At 39.0% G+C, this 20,719-nt stretch overlaps 2 protein-coding genes across 3 annotated transcripts in view; one reads left to right on the forward strand and one right to left on the reverse strand.

Annotated features, from left to right (window-relative positions):
- The window catches only part of LOC129519307 (MAPK-interacting and spindle-stabilizing protein-like), a 27,612-nt gene continuing 6,893 nt past the window's right edge, over positions 1 to 20,719 (reverse strand). Inside the window, exon 2 of one of the 2 annotated variants that reach the window (XM_055339702.1) lies at positions 1 to 2,919. In XM_055339702.1, the coding sequence (XP_055195677.1) occupies positions 441 to 1,175 (735 nt within the window). In that variant the 5' untranslated portion in view covers positions 1,176 to 2,919 and the 3' untranslated portion in view covers positions 1 to 440. Of the gene's footprint in view, positions 2,923 to 20,719 lie in introns of both variants that reach the window. The other variant, XM_055339703.1, reaches the window with a different exon arrangement.
- Positions 13,597 to 20,719, forward strand: part of ACSM3 (acyl-CoA synthetase medium chain family member 3) — a 26,370-nt gene continuing 19,247 nt past the window's right edge. Inside the window, exons 1-2 of the mRNA XM_055339701.1 lie at positions 13,597 to 13,778; positions 20,070 to 20,339. Coding sequence (XP_055195676.1) covers positions 20,121 to 20,339 — 219 coding nt within the window. The 5' untranslated portion in view covers positions 13,597 to 13,778; positions 20,070 to 20,120. The remainder of the gene's footprint in view (positions 13,779 to 20,069; positions 20,340 to 20,719) is intronic.

Here is a 20,719-nt window from a genome sequence, read left to right on the forward strand (position 1 = left end):
TTGTTTTCAAAGTGTGTTTATTTAGGGGAAAAAGTGATTATAGAAAAATACTTGAACTAATTTGCCAATGAGGTTGCAGATTCTAACAATAACCCACATTTTAGGTTTTTAAGTGTGTGGTTTCATAATTTAAACAAATCGAAAACTTTTTTAAACAAATTATATCAAAGAGCTATCAATATACTTCATCACGTTAACGTTCAATAAAAACCGAATAAAAATCACATTTGAATGATTTACTTTTACATTTTTATCTGATTGTATCCATCAGATGTACTATACATCCAAGTACAAGAGGCAGATATCTTCTCTGAGAGGTGCAAGAGTTGTTCTTTCATGAATGCCCTCTAAGAATAGTGAAACCAGCAATTTTTATATATGCATTCATGTGCATATATATGTACTTCAAAAAGCAAAGCGTCCTCTCTTCGTCCATTAACTTAATGGTAAGAATGGGGGCCACCAGGCATCGGTGGAGCACCAGAAGGTCCTGAAGGCACTTGAAAAGGATTGTTGGGAGTGGGATAGAGTCCTGGTGTGGGATATGATCCTGCAGGGGCAGGATATGGTGCTGGTGGTCCCCAGGCTCCTGGTGGAACAGTGCCCCATGGAACAGGTGGCGCTGCCCCTGGTGCTTGGGGAGGGGGTGCAGGATATGGCCCTGGAGATGGATATGGCATATTAGGGGTAGGATACTGCCCTCCCATTCCAGGCGCCCAAGGTCCAGAAGACATGGATCCCCATGGACCTAAAGGACCAGCAGCAGCTGGATCTGTGGGTGCACCATATGGTCTTGGAAGCTCTGGAAAGGGCATATTTGGTGTAGGATATGGCCCCGTGGGGCCAGGGCCTGGCACGGTTGGGGCTGGATAAGGACCACCAGGTGGGGGACATGATGGTCCAGAAGGAGGAAAGGGTGCTGGGGGTCCTGGAGGTGGTCCGGTGGGAGGCACAGAGGGATACATTCCTGTTGGTGCTGGTCCAAAAGGCACAGTGGAGGGTGTTGCACTTGGTGGGAGTCCAGATGGCACAGAAGGTGGAGCACTTGGGTTATTCCAAGGGTTGGAACTTGGCCAGCCTTGAGGAGGTTGGCCAGGTTTTGTATTGCTCACAGCAGACGTTTTGGCAGGGGAGTGTTCGGGTAGTGCATCTGCCAACGAAAATTCATCAGACATTTTCCCGGCAAGATCCGAGCCCGCAGCAAAGTCTAGAAGCGGCGATGGGTCCGGGGGAATCGGGTGCTGAAGAACCGAACGCGGACTGACTGGCAGCGGCGGCGGCGGCGGCGGCGGCGGCGGCGGCGGCGGCAGCGGCAGCACTTACAATACTATTCTTGAATTCAGTTCTGACACTAACTGGGATTAGCATCAGACCCCACAGCTTTAAAGGTACAATCCCCTCAAGACTTTCCTCACTTTATATGTTAACTGCAAGTTCTGGGGTCCCCCAGGCCACCCAAACCTCTGACCAATTGGCTATAAAATCAGGGGGTCCCACAACTCCCGTATGTTCCTTAAGCCACTAGAACACAGAACTCAAGTGCTATACTTAGTTTTATTACAAATGACATAGATCAGAACCAGCCACATAAAGAGAAACATAAAGCAAAGTCTGGGAGGGTCTTCCATGCTCCCTCCCTGTGGAATCAGGGAATGTCATCCTCCCAGCACATCCAATGTATTCACTAACCAGGAAGCTTCACCAAGTTTTTATCAGGGAATCATTAGCCAAGTGACTGCAGTCAATCTCCAGCTCTCCTTCTCTTCCAGAGGTTGGGATAGCTTTGAAGTTCCAACCATGTAATCACATAGTTGACCCTTCAGGTGACCAGACCTTTCCTCCTGAGTCACTTTGCTAGCATAAACTCAGGTGTAATTTAAGGGGTTCATGAATAACAAAGATACTCCTACTACTCAGGAATTCTAAGGGTTTAGAGTCTCCAAGGGCTTAGGAACCAAGGACAAAGGCCAGTTAAATTTTTTATTATGCAACAGACACATAGCAAGAGAAAAGAACTTGGTTGACATTGGGTTTCTTCAAAGTAATATTTAATGCCAAATAACAGTGGAACAAAGTCCACAATTTTCTGAGGGAAAGAAAATTTAACACAAGAAACTCATACTCAGCCAAGTTATTCTCCATATAAAGTCAGTAGACAGACATTATCAACTAAGCAAGGGAATATAGTCATTATAAGCCCTTCTGAAGAAAAAAAAATCTACTAGATGTTAAAATCAGCTAACAACAACAACATTAAAGAATACAAGGACTATTGGTGAGTTTTGAATCCCACTTAGACATTAAATCAGGGTTTCTTAGCCATAGCACTTAGGTTTGGGGCTGGATAATTAATTCTTTGTTGTAGAGGCTGTGCATTATGAGATATTTAGCAGCATTCCTGGTCTCCACCCACTAGATGCCAATAGCACTCCCCACAGGTTTGACAACCCAAAATGTTTCCAGACATTGCCCTATATCCCCCTAGGGCACAACCGCCCCCAGTTGGGAATCAGTGACATAAACTAATGCTTCATAATTGAGGAAGTTATGGTTACAGAAGAGAATGTACAGGTCTCAAAACCTGACAATAATATAACAAAAAACAAGTCAAGGCACTAGGTGAAGGGAGATAAAAGAAAGAGAATGTATCAATTGATTAATTTCTTAAAGTAGATACTGATTGATATGCTTAAATAGAAAAAGGTAGTTTAAAAAATTACTCCAATCACTTTAGGGTTTCCTTAACTTTGGTGGGATCTTTTAAGAACTAATGACATGTCTAGTTAAGAAACACCTACCTGGGGGTTGTCTGGGTGGCTCAGTCAGTTCAGCATCTGACTCTTGATCTCAGCAGCTCAGGTCTCAATCTCAAGGTCGTGAGTTCAAGCCCCACATTGGGCTCCACACTGGGCATGTAGCCTACTTAAAAACAAAACAAAACGAAAGAAAGAAATACCTACCTGGTATTTGACTATTCTTCAGTTTCACTTCAATTGTTTTTCTGTGGATTAAAGTTCAGTATCATTTTACTTAAAATATTATGCATACCCCAGATCCATTTTTTATCAGTTCACCTACCTACTTCCATCTGTAAATATGCCTAGAGTAATATGTAAAATGATGTGTGCTCAGAGCTGTTAACAGTTGCTTCTTTGTGGTGAAATTTGAAATGGTCTTTTACTATATTCTTTGTATTTTTCTATGTTGCTAGAATTTTAAAATGAATGTTAATTGCTTATATACGAAAACATTTATTCTCCATTGCTTTCCTGTTTTTTTTTTTTTTTAAGTAAATCATTTTTGGAGATATGGCTTCTTTACTCAAATATTTGCTGAATGCCTGTAGTGTATTGGGCTCTGTTCCACCTTTTTGGAATTCAATGATGAGCAAAATAGTTAAAGTTCCTGCATTCTTGTTGGCCTGGAATGGGCTAACAAGAACCTTTGGTATAATATTAATATTAATCAGGCATGGTAACTACAGCCTTATTCCTGATTGAATGGAATGCCTCTAACATTTCATCATGAAGTGTTTCTAACATTTCAATATAAAATTAAGTTGTTGATGTCCATTATTTATCATATTACAGAAATTCCCTTCTATTTGTATTTACTTTTGGGGACAATGAAGGTTGTCATGAATGAATGCTAAAATTTGTCAATGACCTTTACTGTATACATTGAAATGCTCATATTGTTTTTTTTCTCCTTTTACCTTTTCTTAGGATAAATTAAGTCAGAGTTTGACATACAATCAGTCAAATTGGTCATAATGGATGTTTGATTTTTGTACATTGCTGAGTTTAGTTTGTTAATGATGTATTTTTTACTCTTTATTTGTGTTCGTAGCTTTTCAGTTTGCCTGTGATTTTCTCTTTAGCAGTGTTTTTATCTAAAAATGCTACCAATGCTATTCTAATCTCAAAAAATGAGATGGGGGTGCCTGGGTAGCTCAGTTAGTTAAGTGTCTGCCTTCAGCTCAGGTCATGATCTCAGGGTCCTGGGATTGAGCCCCATATTGGGCTCCCTGTTCAGATTGGAGTCTGCTCAAGTCTCTCTCTCCTTCTTCTTCCTTAAAAGAAGACAGACAAAGACAGATATACACACACAGAAAGGTATGTGATCAGACAGGCAGAGATTATAACAATATATCTAAAAAGCCAACTCCAATGATTACTGAAAACACTAGAAGCTAAGAGAAAGGCATAGAATAGATTCTCCCTTAGAACCTTCAGAGACAGCATGGCCCCTACTGCTACTCACATTTTAATCTCAGATTTCTAGTCAGAACTGTTACAGAAGAAATCTCTGTCACTTGAAACTACCTAGTTTGTGGCACTTAAATGTAAATGATTTAGTTAATTATTGTAGAAAGTAATATGAAACTTGGTGTTTTGATGCCCCAAAAACACCAGCTCAGTATTCCTTTGTGTATTTTGAACCATCTAATTACTTATAATAACATTTTGACTACCTGACTGCTTCACTGTTAGACTAGATTCTTTTCTATCTGATACATGTTTTATTATGTATTGATTTTATACATTCTCTCAATGGCTAGGCATTTTATCTCTATATATTTTTTAAAGATTTTATTTATTCATTCATGAGAGAACAGAGAGAGAGGCAGAGACGCAGGCAGAAGCAGGCTCCCTGCCGGGAGCCCAATACAACACTCGATCCTGGGACCCCAGGATCATGACCTGAGCCAAAGGCAAAAGCTCAACCACTGAGCCACCAGGGCACCCCTCTATACAGTTTTTAGCACAAAAAGACAGATTTTTTTTTAAGTTTGTAGGATCGGGAACAGGAGATGCCTTCTTCCCTTTCTGAATATATTTTAGTAACCTTTTCTCTCTATGATATATATTGTATGTGGAGCTTTGTTTCACTCAGAACATAGCAGTCAAAAATGCATGTATAATTATCTTAAAATTAGAAATCAGTGGATAGAAAGAAATAAAACAGTAGAGAAAACAAAAACCAATGCCTAGAAGGTTAGACATATAACTTAAGAAATATATATATAATAGGATATAATATATATATATAATAGGATAATACTCTTTAGGCATTCCTGCCTCATACCAGAATAAATTCCAAGTGACTAAAGATTTAAATTTAAAAACTGAAACCATCTTAGTATGTGGGACCTGTTATCTTGTAGCATCCTCTCCCCAAAACCAAAAAAATACGCACCCATAAACAAACTCAGAAAAAGCATTCCAAAGCTCAGCAATAACAACTGAGCAAACAGGAAATACTAGGTTCTAGGCTCTGCTGAATGTTAGAGACACAAAGACAAATATGACAAAGCCATTCCTGGACTGCTGTTGCACACTCCATTAGAAGACAACCAAGTGTTATATGAAAACCTCTACACTCTAGTCAACATTAATGAACCAATTCTTCATAATGACCAAGGGTAATGAAAGCAAGTAGAGGAAGGAGGAGAGAGGACCAACAGGACATACACACACTAAAAGAAGGATGAACCTTGAAAACATTTGTATATAAGTGTGTATGTATCTCCTATTGGTTCTGTTTCTCTGAAGAACCCAGACTAATATACCCTGTAAGTACTGACTGAAACCCCTATTTGGTTCAACCATGACTGGGTTCACTGCATACCTCCTCCCCAAACAAAAGTAAGGTCTCTCCCTATTGGCTACAAGGTACCAAGTTTCATGGTATGAAAGGCACTCTGGCTTGTAATGCCTCTTAAAGCGTGTCTCCTTGATAATCTCCTAGGGCTTTTCTCCATCAGTAACACAGTGAATTAAAGAACATTAGACCATAAAGTTTTTGAGGGCAGGCACTCTTTAGTATTTGTGACAGTATCTAGTTTGTGCATAATAGGAACAAGATATATAAAATAAATAGCAGGGGCACCTGGGTGGCTTAGTCAGTTAAGCATCTGCTCAGGTTATGGTCCCAGGGTCCTGGGACCAAGCTTCACATAGCGTTGAGCTCCCTGCTCAGCAGAGTCTGCTTTTCTCTCTGCCTCTGCCCCTCCCCACCACTCATGCACTCTCCTTCTCTTTCAAATAAATAAATAAAACCTTTAAAAGAATCAATCAGTGTAATCTACCTTACTGATAGGCTAACAAAAATCACATGATGATATTAATTGATGCAGGAAAGGTATTTGCCAAAATTCAAGGCTTATTCATGATAAAGATTTTCAGAAAAACAGGAATACAGGAGAACTTCCTCAACTTGATAAACATTATCTACAAAAAAAGGTACAGTTCACATTACTCTCAAGCATGAAAGACTAAATGTTTTCCCCCTAATATCAGGGAAAATGCAAGCATACTTGCTCTTACCATTCTTATTCAACATAATATTGTAATTCTAACTGATGCAATAAGGCAAGAAAAGGAAATAAAATACACATAAATCTGAAAAAAAGAAGTAGGGGGAGGAGTTAAGATGGTGGAGGAATAGGGAACCTTAATTTTGTCTGGTCCCTGAAAATCAGCTAGATAGTTATCAAATCATTCTGAACACCTATGAAATCAACCAGAGATCTAATAAAAGATTGCTACAATTCTACAAATAGAAAAGTGATAACTTTTTGCAAGGTAGGAGGTGTGGAGGCATGAACCAAAGGCGATATATCGGAAGATAACCTACAGGAGGAGGGAGCCTCCATAAGCTAGCAACCGAAAGTGTTATAAACAGCGAAGTGCAAAATCAGAACTTTTAGAAGTCTGTCTAAAAGGTGCTTAGTGGTGAAGCAGGGTAAAATCTCAGGTGGTCTCAGGATGCCCAGGGTCACATAAAGAATTGGGGTGCCCAAGTGTGGCAGAGTTCCTCCGGGGAGGAGTGGTAGGGGTGTGCGCCATGTGAGTCCATAACGTTTGGAGACTCAAAATGGGGTCATGTGCCTGAAATTAAAAAAGCTCCATTACAGGCTGAGTGAATCCAAAGTTGAGACAAAACAGGGAGACAAGAGTGATTGATTTTCTACGAGGGCTCATTGAAAAGTGGAGGGCACAAACTTGTAGCTCTGGGACTAGAGATGAGGGCACTGCCATTTCATCCCCCACATCAGCTCAGGAGCCACTTGCACTGAGCCCAGCCCCCTGGCAAAAGTGGTACAATTCTGCCTGGGCACAGACACCTGAGAATCAGGGTAACAGGCCCCTACACCAGAAGACTACCAGGAACTTCTAGCTAATACCAAGTTTACCAATCAAAGAGAACTGCAAAACTCCAGCTCTTAAGGAAAGCAATATATAGCATTCATGCTTTTTTCTTATTATTCCTTAGTCTCAGTTTTATATGTTTTTCCTTTTCAGCTATATTCTTATTTTATCAATTATTTTTAAAAATATTTTTTAATTTTCATTTTTACATTTATATTTTATGTATATTTTTTATTTTTGGCTTTATTTAATTGTATTCAATTTTATTTTTTGTATAAATGTAAGTTTTTCTTTCTCTCCTATTTTGGTATCTAATTTCTTCTAATAAACAGACCAAAATACACCCAGGATCTAGTTTATTGTTCTGTTCAACGTCTGTTTGATTTTATTCTTTTTGGGGGGAGAGGTGGCTCTGTTTTCTTCTGATTTGCTTATTGTATATTTTTCTGGTGTCGCTGTTTCTGTTTTTGTACTTTCTCTCTCTTTCATTTACTCTTTTCTGGACAGAATGATAAGATGCAAGAACTTGCCCCAAAAGAGAGAACAAGAGGTAGTACTCACTGCCAGGGATTTAATCAATATGGATATAAGTAAGATGTCAGAACTAGAATTCAAACAATGATTATAAAGATACTAGCTGGGCTTCAAAAAAGCACGGAAGACACTAAACAATCCCTTATTGGAGAAATAAAAGAATTAAAATCTAATCAAGTTGAAATAAAAAAGGCTATTACTGAGATGTTATCAAAAACAGGCTCCAACTGGTAGGATAAATGAGGCAGAGGAGAGAATCAGTGATATAGAAGACAAAATGATGGAGAATAAGGAAGCTGAGAAAGAGAGATAAACAACTACTAGATCACAAGGGGATGATTCGAGAGATCAGTGATACTATAAAGTAAAACAATATTATAATAATTGAGGTCCCAGAGGAAGAGGAAAGAGAGAAGGGCAGAAGGTTTATTTGAACCAATGATAGCTGAGAACTTCCCTAATCTGGGGAGGGAAACAGGCATTCAATTCTACGAGGCACAGAGAACTTACCTCAAAATCAGTAAAAATAGGTCAACACTGGGAAACAAGGGTGGCTCAGTCAGTAAATGTCTGACTTTGGCTCAGATCGTGATCTCAGGGTCCTGGGATCAAGCCCTCCATCAGGCTCCCTGCTCAGTGGCGAGTCTGCTTCTTCTTCTTCCTCTGCCCCTCTCTCTATATGTGTTCTCTCTCTCAAATAAATAAATGAAGTCTTTAAGAAAAACAGGTCAATACCTCGACATATAATAGTGGAGCTTGCAAATTTCAGTGATAAAGAAAAATCCTGAAAGCAGCTGGGGACAAGAGGTCCTGAACCCATAAGGGAAGAAACATAAGGCTGGCAACAGATACGTCCACAGGCCAGGAAAGACTGGCATGAAATATTCTCAGTGCTAAATGAGAAAAACATGCAGCAAAGAATACTTTATCCAGCAAGGATGTTATTCAGAATAGAATGAAAAATAAAGAGCTTCTAGGACAAACAGAAACTAAAAGAATTTGTGATCACTAAACCAGCCCTGCAGGAAATACTAAAGGAGATCATTTAAGCAAACAAAGAGCCCAAAAGTAACAAAGACCAGAAAGAAACAGAGATAATATACATAAATAGTGACTTTACAAGTAATACAATGGCACTAAATTCCTATCTTTCAATAATTACTCCAAATGTGAATGGCCTAAACTCCAATCAAAAGACACAGAGTAAGGGATTAGATTTAAAAAAAAAAAGACCCATAGATATGGTACTTCCAAGAGACTCATTTTAGATCCAAAGACACCTCCAGATTGAAAGTGAGGGAGTAGAGAATCATTTATCATGCTAATGGACATCAAAAGAAAGCTGGGGTAGCAATCCTTATATCAGACAAATTAGATTATAAACTAAAGACTGTACTAAGAGATGAAGAAGGAAACTCTATCATAATAAAAGGGTCTATCCAACTAGACAATCTAACAATTTCCCCTAAATTGGTAGCAGCCAAATAAATAAACCAATTAATAACAAAATTAAAGAAACATTAATAATAATACAATAATGGTAGGGGACTTTAACACCCTGTTCACAGCAATAGACAGATCACGTAAGAAGCAGAAGATCGATCAACAAGGAAACAAGGGCTTTCTTTGAATGATACACTGAACCAAATGAACTTCACAGATATATTCAGAGCATTTCACCCTAAAGCAGCAGAATACACATTCTTTTTGAGTGCACATGGGACATTCTCCAGAAGAGATCATATAGTAGTCAGAAATCAGGTCTCATCCAGTACCAAAAGAGTGAGATTATACCATGCATATTTTCAGACCACAATTTTTAAAACCTGAACTCAATCACAAGAGAAATTTGGAAGGAACACAAATACATGGAGGTTAAAGAGTATCCTACTAAAGAATGAATAGAACAATCAGAAAATTAAAGAAGAATTTTAAAAATTAATGGAAACAAATGAAAATGAAAATGAAAACTCAACTTTTCAAAACTTTTGGGATGCACCAAAGACAGTCCTAAGGGGGAAGTAGATAGCAATATAAGCCTTTCTCAAGAAATAAGAAAAGTCTCAACTATACATCCTAATCTTACACCTAAAGGAGCCAGAGAAAGAAGAGCAAATAATAAAGCCTAAATCCAGTAGGAGAAGAGAAATGATAAAGATTAGAGCTGAAATCAACAAAATAGAAACCAAAAGAATAGATCAATGAAACTAGGATCTGTTTCTTTGTTGTTTTTTTTTTTTTAAGATTTTATTTATTTATTCATGAGAGATACATAGAGGGGAGGCAAAGACAGAGGCAGAGGGAGAAGCAGACTCCTTGCAGGGAGCCCGATGTGGGACTCAACCCCAGGACTCCGGGATCACACCCTGAACCAAAGGCAGACGCCCAACTGCTGAGCCACCTAGGTGTCCCAGGATCTGTTTCTTTGAAAGAATTAATGAGATAGATAAATCCCTTGCCAGGCATATCAAAAAGAAAAGAGAAAGGACCCAAATAAATAAAATCATAATGAAAGAAGATCACAACTAACACCAAAGAAATACAAACAATTATGAAACATATTATGAGCAACTATATGCCAACAAAGTAGACGATCTGGAAGAAATGGAAGCCTTCTTAGAAACATATAAACTATCAAAACTGAAACAGGAAGAAATAGAAAACCTGAGAAGACCCATAACCAGCCAAGAAATTGAAGCAGTAATCAAATATCTCCAAAAAAGGATGAGCACTGGGTGTTATACTATATGTTGGCAAATTGAACTTCAATAAAAACAAAACAAAACAAAAAATCTCCAAAAAACAAGAGTCCAGTGCCAGATGGCCTCCCAGGGGAATTCTATCAAACATTTAAAGAAGAATTAATACCTTTTTTTCTTTTCTTTTTTAAATACCTGTTTTTCTGAAGCTGTTTTAAAAAATAGAAATGGGAGAAAAACCTCCAAGTTCATTCTTTGAAGCCAGCATTACCTTGTCCCAAAACCAGACAAAGACTCACCAAAAAAGTATAGACCAATATACCTAATGTACATAGAGGTAAAAATTCTCATGAAGATACTACCCAATAGGATCCAATAATAACTTAAAAGGATTATTCACCATGACCAAGTGGGATTTATTCCTGGGCTGCAAGGGTGGTTCAACATCTGCAAATCAATTAGTGTAATATACCATGTTGATAAAAGAAAGGACAAGAACCATATAATCCTTTCAATCAATGCAGTAAAAGGATTTGACAAAGTATAGCATCCTTTGTTGATTAAGACTCTGCAGTGTAGGGACAGAGGAAACATACTTCAAGATCATAAAAGCCATATACAAAAAGGCCACCACAAATATCATTCTCAATGGGAGAAACTCTCAGGTTTTCCTCTAAGGTCAGGAACATAACAGGGTTGTGCACTCTCACCATGGTTATTCAACATAGTATTAGAAGTCCTAGCCTCAGCAATCAGACAACAAAAAGATATAAAAGGCATCCAAATCTGCAAAGAAGTCAAACTCTCACTCTTCACAGATGATACGATACTCTATGTGGAAAACCCAAAAGAGCCTACCCAACAAATTGCTAGAACTCATACAGGAATTTAGCAAAGTCACAGGATATAAAGTCAATGCACAGAAATCAGTTGTATTTCTATACACTAACAATGAGATAGAAGAAAGAGAAATTAAGGGATAGATTCCATTTAGAGTTGCACCTAGGAAAAAACCGAACCAAAAAGGTAAAGTATCTATACTCTGAAAACAATAGAACACTTATGACAGAAATTGAGGAAGACACAAAGAAATGGAAAGACATTCCATATTATGGATTGGAAGAACAAATATTGTTAAAATGTCCATGCTAGATGCCAGAGCAATCTGCACATTCAGTGCAATTTTTATCAAAATACTATCACCATTTTTCATAGAACTGGAACAAATAATCCTAAGATTTGTATGGAACCAGAAAAGACCCCAAATAGCCAAAGGAATGTTGAAAAAGAAAACCAAAGCTGGTGGCATCACAATTCTGAACTTCAAGCAATATTATAATGTTGTAATCAAGAGAGTATAGTACTGGCACAAAAAGAGACGTACAGATCAATGGAACAGAATAGAGAATCCAGACATGGACCTTCAACTCTATGGTCAACTCATTTTTGACAAAGCAGAAAAGGACATCCAGTGGAAAAAAGACTGTCTCTTCAACAAAAGGTGATAGAAAAATTGGAGAGCCACATGCAGAGAATGAAACTGGACCTTTTTTTTTTTTTTACACCATGCACAAAAGTAAACTCAAAATGGATGAAAAGCCTCAATGTGAGATAGGAATAGATCAAAATCCTAGAGGAGAACACAGGCAGCAACCTCTATGACCTCAGCCACAGCAACTTCTTGCTACATGTCTTCAAAGGGAAACAAAAGCAAAAATGGTAAGATTTCATTATTTTTGATGGCTGAGTAATATTCCATTATATACCATTTGCAACGACATGAATGGAACTAGATGGTATGCTACCTGAAATAAATCAGAGAAAGACATTATATGGTTTCACTCATATGTGGAATTTAAGAAAACAAAACAGGAAAAAAATAAAAAGAAAAAAGAAAACAAAACAGGATCATGGGGGAAGGGAGGGAAAAATAAAATAAGATGAAATCAGAGAAGGAGACAGACCATAAGAGACTTTAACTATAGGAAACAAACAGGGTTGCTGGAAGGGAGGTAGGTGAGGTGGATGAGGTAACTGGATGATAGGCATTACGGGAGGCACTTGATGTAATTATCACTGGGTGTTAATGCAACTAATGAATCACTGTACTCTACCTCTGAAAGTAATAATACAGTATATGTTAATTAACTGAATTTAAATTAAATACCTAAATTTACAGAAGTAAAACTGTCCCTATTTGCAGATTAACTACATAGGGATTAACTATTAACTACATAGAGAATCCCAAGGAATCAACAACCACCAAAAACTCATAGAACCAAAATTGACCAATAATTTTGTTTAATTGAATCTAAATTGGGTTTCTGTCACATGTAACTGGAAGAGTCATTTATTTACTTATCTATCAAATATTTACTGAATGCCTAAAACTTGCCAGTAACTGTTCTAGACAATAGTGATGCATCAGGGAAAAGAACAAAGTTCTTCTCCTAAGGGTGGTGGTAAGAGATGTAAAGAGTTAAAACATGTTAAGGAGAAAAAAATGAGGGGTGCTATTTAGAAAATATAGTAAGGGAAGACCTCTTTGATAGGATACCTCAAAAAAATGGGGATTAAGGCAAAGGGGCATTAAGGAAAGAGTGTTCCAGGCAGTGGAAACTCTAAGTTCAAAAATCCCAAGGCTGGAATATGCTTGGTATGTTCAAGAAAAAGCAAGGTGCTGCTGTGGCTGCAGCAGAGTAAAGGAGGAACAAGTGGTGGGTCAGAGAGGATCCTGTGCCAGATCATGCAGTTTCTTGTAGTCCACGTAAAGACTTCAGATTTTTGAACTAGGAAGCACTGAAGGATTTGAGAAAATGAAGGACCTGAGAGCGTTTAGTTTAGTTTAGTTTAGTCCCAGGTAGTGCAACACATAAAACACAGCAGCTGGTTCATGAGACCTAGAGCAACCCACTCTGCCACTTAACTTCTTTCTTTTCCATTTCAAAACCCTTCTGTGTCCTTTTCCATCCTTTTTTCTTTCTTCCTTCCTAGAGAAAATTTCCTTTATTCCTTCACAGGACCAAACCCTCCAGCAACATCATGGGCACTTTCCTTCCTGTGAGTAAATTACTTTCCCAGCCCCCCAGCAAAAGTCTACAGCGTATTTAAATCATTAACTATGAATAGAAGGGTGGCAGGAGATTGTGTAAACCTTCAGTGTAAATTTAGCCCAGAACTCCTGCTCCTCCCTCTAGAATGTCTCCACCAATCCAGGAAAGGCCTTCTGGCTGTGTCTTGCTTCTTCCAGTTGTCAGACTACTTACTACTTCTCCCTCTTCTTTTGGCTGCTACCAGGACTAAAGCAGAAGTGAGAGTTCAAGTTTCAGGGCTGCTCTTCTAGGAAACAGGTCTGCCATCACTTCCAGCTGTGTCGGAACCTGCCACTTAAGTGAGTACTACCTTATCTGTCTCCTAAGTAAGGTTTGCTGGTCTGGCACACATACTTTTGAGCAAAGATAATAAACAAGCAACCCAAACCAACAAAACAAAAATGCTGTCATGGAAGTCTCAGGCAGCCAAAGTGTTTCTATCAGAATTCCTCACCTGTTGTGTAATTCTAGTTTATAAGTGGCCAGGAATATGTACACACACGAGAAGCTTACACATAGCAGCTATGTTTTTCATTTTAAGTCTTTTGGGACTCTAATTTTTTTTAACTCTGTGTATGTGTTAACTTGATAAAATGTTTTGGGAAAAAAATTTAATTGAGTCCAAGTAACAGCTGAGTTTTACACTATTACTGTCTACTTAGCTCTCCACCCTGCTCAGTGGCAGATTGGAATCCATCTTCTCTATCATCTGGAAAGGATGCATACTTTTTTTTAAAGATTTTATTTATTTATTCATGAGAGATAGCAGAGAGAGAGAGGCAGAGACAGAAGCAGGCTGCATGCAGGGAGCCTGATGTGGGACTCGATCCCGGGACTCCAGGACCACGCCCTGGGCCAAAGGCAGGTGCTCTATCACTAAGCCACCCAGGCGTCCCTGGAAAGTATGCATACTATGTCTAGGGAAATTTTAGGGAATATATACATGAAAATTCAAGGAAATAATCCTGGGGTAGCCCCTCTCTCCATGAAATGGTCAAGAGAAGCTCTAGAAGTCCTATATGGAAGTTTATTTTTTTTTAATTTTTTTTTAATTTATTTACGATAGTCATACAGAGAGAGAGAGAGGCAGAGACACAGGCAGAGGGAGAAGCAGGCTCCATGCACAGGGAGCCTGACGTGGGATTCGATCCCGTGTCTCCAGGATCGCGCCCTGGGCCAAAGGCAGGCGCCAAACCGCTGCGCCACCCAGGGATCCCCTATATGGAAGTTTAAAGCAGGACCTTGTTAGGGCTGGGGAGAATAGTAGAGGCTTCACCTTGTTTTGAGGTGATATATGCTAAGTTAATGTTATTACTTGGATTACTTGGTGGGAGAGATACTTATGGAGATGTAAGGAGGCTAAAACCTCCTCTGCACTGCTGTTTATATGGATGTAGAGCTTACATTTTAGATGAGACCTTAAATACTTCCAAGCCCAACTGGCCAGCCGTGGCACTTTCTTTCCTAGAAGAGTTTTCTGTGGCTTGATACAAACATCTGGACTCATAACTCAGCTCTTTCACCTACAAAGAATATTGTAAACCTGGAAAATAGATGTTGTGAAATGCTAAGATTACCGGAAAACAATTTTGTTGAGAAGTCAATCTTATTATCTTTGATTGGGAGGATGCTGATATTTTCTTTTTGGTAGAACAGAATGGTTAGGCTCATTTTAAGCTCCAACTGACTGGTCAATTTTCTTTTCAATGCATATTTGAAAGATTCTAAATGTAGTGGAGGAAATAGTTTCAAAATTTCATCTTAATTGCACAATAATGGAAACAATTCGAATGACAGCAATTAAGGACTACCTTAATCATGGTGTAGCTTTTCACTGGAACGCCATGCAGCTCTTTAAAAAAAAAACAACAAAAACATTTTTTAAAAAATGAGAAAGATCTCCATGTACTAACATGGAAAGACTAAAAAAAAAAAAAAAAAAAAGGAAAGACTTAAGTGTTTCTTGCAAAAAAAAAAATTAATGGGAAGAATAGTGTTATTCTAGGCTACCTGTTTTGTCAAAGTGATGGGGAAATAAGAACCTATAGTTATTTGCTTAAATACATGGAAAGAAATCCTGAAAAGATACATAGAAGTTATCATAGTTCCTCCAGGAAGTGAGTTGGGATGAAACTGGGCAGCAGTGAGATAAAGGTGGGAGGGAGCAGATTTTTTTGAGAAAAGGTGGGGAGCGGGGAAGGCAGAGGGAGAGAGAGAAAGAAAATTTTAATCAGGCTCCATGCCTGGCACAAAGTCCAACATGGGACTGATGAATCTCACAACCCTGAGATCATGACCTGAGCCAAAATCAAGAGTTGTGTGCTGGGATCCCTGGGTGGCGCAGTGGTTTAGCACCTGCCTTTGGCCCAGGATGCCATCCTGGAGACCTGGGATCAAGTCCCATGTTGGGCTCCCGGTGCATGGAGCCTGCTTCTCCCTCTGCCTGTGTCTCTGCCTCTCTCTCTCTGTGTGTGACTATCATAAAAAAAAAAAAAAAAAAAAAAAAAAGAGAGTTGTGTGCTTAAAAGACTGAGGCAGGGGGTAATTTTTCACTGTAATTTTTATGTTTTTGGAACTATTTGAAGACCTTCTCTAAAAAATTAAAATTAAGATAAAAGTTGCAACACTAAAAATAAGGTGTTTTAAACTACTACTTAACTTCTTCCTTCAGTTTAAGGAAACCTGATGCTAATCTGTAATAAGGGAGATAGCTGCCAAATGTGTGGGCTGTAACTTGCTGGCAAACAGCAGAGAAGGGTGGTTTCCTCCCTACTTAATCCCCAGTGCCAAACAAAACAATAGTGAGGGGCAGTACTTTACTAATCCTGAACCCTTAGTAAAATCTTATCTTAGAAACCCTTCACCTCAATTTTCCTGTATTTTCATGTTTCATATCATCCAGTTCTTAGCTAGTATCAATATAGATCTGCACTGTTCACAAGAATGTTCTGCAATGATAGGACATTTATTGTGTATCTGCAGTTACCTATAGGCATTAGCCACTAGTCACATGTGACTATTAAGCACTTGAAATGCAGCTAGTATTACTAAGAACTTCTTTTTAAATGGTATTTAAATTAATTTGAATTTAATTAGCCACATGTGAACAGTGCAGGCAGTCATTTAAATCTGGTTAAGCAATAAAGGCACTTCTCAGGTCTACTAGAACTTTGATCTTTTGAAATAAACTATATACAAAGTTCTCCGTTCTGAAAACACCATCTGTTTATTCAACAAATAAGCACATACTGTGGGCCAAACACTATGTTATTTCCCAGAGATAGTACCATGGACATAAGAGACAAAACACCCATCCTCATAGGACCTACATTCTAGTTCCAAAGATCAACAAACTATAGCCTGTGAGTTAAATCCAGTCCTCTACCTGTTTTTATACAGACTGCAAAGCAAGAATAGTTTTAATTTTACATTTTAAAATACTTGAAAAAAGTCAAAAGAGGAACACTAATTTATGACACATGAAAATTACATGAGGGATGCCTGGGTGGCACAGTCAGTTGAGTGTCCAACTCTTGGTTTTGGCTCAGGTCATGATCTCAGAGTTGTGAGATCAAGCCCTGCATTGGGTTCCACCCTCAGTGGGGAGTTTGCTTGAGAGTCTCTTTCTCTCTCTCCCTCTGGCCCTCTAGCCTTCCCCTTGTGCTCTTTCTCAAATAAATAAATCTTTAAAAAAAAAAAAAAAGAAAAAAAATTACATGAAATTAGTTTCAATATCCACAAATAGGTTTTGTTTGAAACACAGCCATGCCCATTTAGTCATAAATTGTTTGTCAATGGCTGCTGTCTCAACCAGAGTTGAAGTAAGCAGTTGCCAGAGAGAGACCATATGGCCCACAAAGCCATATTTACTATCTGAACCTTTACAGAAAAAGTTTGTCAACGCCTACTCCAGTGGGTGGGTAGTAATATGCAAGATGCCATGATAAGCACTTTGCATGCATTGTCTCATTTAATCTTTGGGACAACTCTCTGATAGAGGTTCTATTAGTCTCTACATTGGTTAAATGGGAAACTAGGATCTGAGAATGTGCATTTCTAACTAGCTTCCAGGTGATGCTGATCTGCTGGCTCACAGAGCACCACCTCTAGATCAGTAATTCCCAACCTTGATTGCACATTAGCATCCTCTGAGGAAATTTTTAAAAATATGATGCCCTGGTCCCACCCCCAGAGATTCTGATTTAATTGGTCTAAGACCCAAGAATACCCAGGTTTTAAAAAAATATTTTATTTATTTATTCATGAGAGACACAGAGAAAGAGAGACATGGGCAGAGAGAAAAGCAGGCTTCCTGAGGGGAGCCTGAGGTGGGACTTGATCCCAGGACCCCACGATCACGACCTGAGCCAAAAGGCAGACACTTATCGGCTGAGCCACCCAGGCATCCCTATCCAGGTATTTTTTTATATATATATATTTTATTTATTCCTGAGAGAGAGAGAGAGAGAGAGAGGCAGAGACACAGGCATAGGGAGAAGCAGGCTCCACGCAGTGAGCCCAACGTGGGACTCGATCCTGGGTCTCCAGGATCAGGCCCTGGGCTGAAGGCGGCGCTAAACTGCTGAGCCACCAGGGCAGCCCCCTACCCAGGTATTTTTTAAAATGCTTTCCTGGTGATTCAAATACACAGCCTTGGTTGAGACTGATGTTCTACTGAATCTTATTGAGCCATAGTAAAGAAAACATTGAAATGGGAATCCAAAGATGTGAGTTCTAGTTCTAACTCTGACATAACCTATTGAAGCTCCATTTTCTTTGCAGGTGAAAAATGAGGTGCTCAAGCCAGATGATCTCAGAGGGTTCAAGCTCAGTGGTTTGTCAGGTCCTCACATAAACGGGTGGGATGGTCAGAAGTACCCAGATCTCCCAGTGCATTGGGTGCAGCAACATGATGCCAAACACCAGGCCCATTTAGAATAAAACTTATGGCTGAGATCAGTTATTAGTTATTGTTTGGCAACGTATCAATATAGAAACTCTTTCACATAGCCATGCTGCCTTCAGACCACACAGAGTTGCAATTAAAAATTATTTAATGATGGGACACCTGGGTGACTCAGTTGGTTAAGCATCCCACTCTTGATTTCAGTTCAGGTCTTCATCTCAGCCCTGCATTTGGCTCCATGGGTAGAGCCTACTTAAGATTCTCTCTCTCCTTTTCCCTCTGCCCCTCTCCTCCCTCTATAAAAAAAATGATTTAATGATTGTGAGAGTAGTATTTCATTACAGGGATTTTGAAAAATTACAGAAAGTATGAAGAAGAGAACCCTATAATCCCTACAACCATGTTTTTAACAACCTTGTTTATGAGACCTCAGCCAAGTAAATGGCATCATGATCAAATGGTTTCCCACGAAGCAGGGAGGACTAGATGGCCTGGAGGGTCCTCTCACACAAAAGTCCTAAAGGTTAAAGCCCTATTATGACATCTCTGGTAAATGCAGCTTCAAGTCTGGACTCAAAGGTTGTGTAGGCTCCTACTGGGAGCCTGCTAACTACAGCCTATAAATTAAAGTTTGATTTTTGACAGTTCTTTCATGTCTAATTGGTACTAGGTTACTCTCAGTTTCCTCACTTATGGATTATCCACTGTGGAAATTCTCCTTAACATGTCTGTACAACTTTTGAAATGCAGGTGAAAGATATCTTTGCTTTCACTGAGTGTAATTGAATGACCCAGATCTTTACTTCTTTAGAAATGCATATGGAGGGCAGCCCTGGTGGCTCAGTGGTTTAGCGATGGCATCCACCCAGGGCCCGATCCTGGAGACCCGGGATCGAGTCCCACGTTGGGCTTCCTGCATGGAGCCTGTGTCTCTGCGCCTCTCTCTCTCTCTCTCTGCATGTCTCTCCTGAATAAATAAGTTTTTTTTTAATCTTAAAAAAAAAAAGAAATGCATATGGAAGAAAATAAGATGTAGTACATAGTCAGGAGAATGAGTTGGGACCAGATAGTTCTACGTTCAAATCCAAACAATGCCTTTGTCTTGTACTGAATGTTTGTGTCTCCCTACAAATTCATATGGTGAAACCCTAACCCACAAAATGTGATGGTATTTGGAGGCGGGGTCTTTGGAAGGTAATTAGGTTTCGATGAGGTCATAAAAGTGAGGCCCCAATGATGGGATTAGTATCATAATCCCAAGGATGCAAAGAGAAGATGGTCATCCACAAGTCAAGAACAGAGCCCATACTGGAAAACTGAACTGGTTAGCACTTGATCTTGGACTTTCTAGCCTCTGGAACTGTGAGAAATAAATGTCTGTTGTTTAAGCTATCCTGTCTTTGGTATTTTGTTATGGTGGCCAGAGTTCACTAAGACAGCCTCTTATTAGTCATTTTTTTCTGTCTGTAAACAGAGATGATAATATCCATTTCACAGAGTTGCTCTGAAGATTTAGTGATAATTCATATGTAAGTAAAGCACTAAGTACAGTGTTTGAAACATATGGAGTGCTCAGAGAATGGCACTCGTATGATGATAATAAATAATAATAAAACTACGCTACTTTGGGGTATGGCTACCTTTGGGATAGAGACAAATACATGTCCTTTTGCTTATCTTTTAGATGGACTGGATTCTGTGGAAATCCTGAGTGCAAGCTCATCCAGCAATACTTATGTTAGCTCTTGTTACCATGCAGACATTATTTCGTGCCAAGTGTTTTCGGCGCCTGGCAATCCCTGGTTCTGTGAGAGTAATGCATAAAGATTATAGGACAGTGCCCCCTCAGAACTTTACCAACTATGAATCCATGAAACAGGAATTCAAACTGGAGATTCCAGAGTATTTCAACTTTGCTAAAGATGTCCTGGACCAATGGACCAATATGGAAAAGGTATGGAACAAGGGCCAGTCCAACTATAGTTTCTCAGATGGAAGGGACTTTGCCCCCAGGGGATATTTGGCAATGTCTGGAAATAGTTTTGGCTAGGGATGCTGCTATATATCCTTTAATACACAGGACAGTCCCCCATAGCAAAGAATTATCTGGTTCAACATGTTAGCAGTTCTGTAAAGGTTAACTTCTTAAAAAACCAAAAAGTAGTAGTAGTATACAGGTCAGAAATGGTAGGGAATGAGGCATAGATAAAGCATGGAGAGAATATAAAGGGATACAAGAATTCTAACTTTTTGGAAGGAAAAACAAGCTAAATGAGAAATGACATGGCTTCCAACAGCTAGAAATAAAGATGCCAGAGTTATTTCCACATATCC

The sequence above is a fragment of the Nyctereutes procyonoides genome, unplaced genomic scaffold (assembly GCF_905146905.1).
Source record: "Nyctereutes procyonoides isolate TBG_1078 unplaced genomic scaffold, NYPRO_anot_genome, whole genome shotgun sequence".
NCBI lineage: Eukaryota > Metazoa > Chordata > Mammalia > Carnivora > Canidae > Nyctereutes > Nyctereutes procyonoides.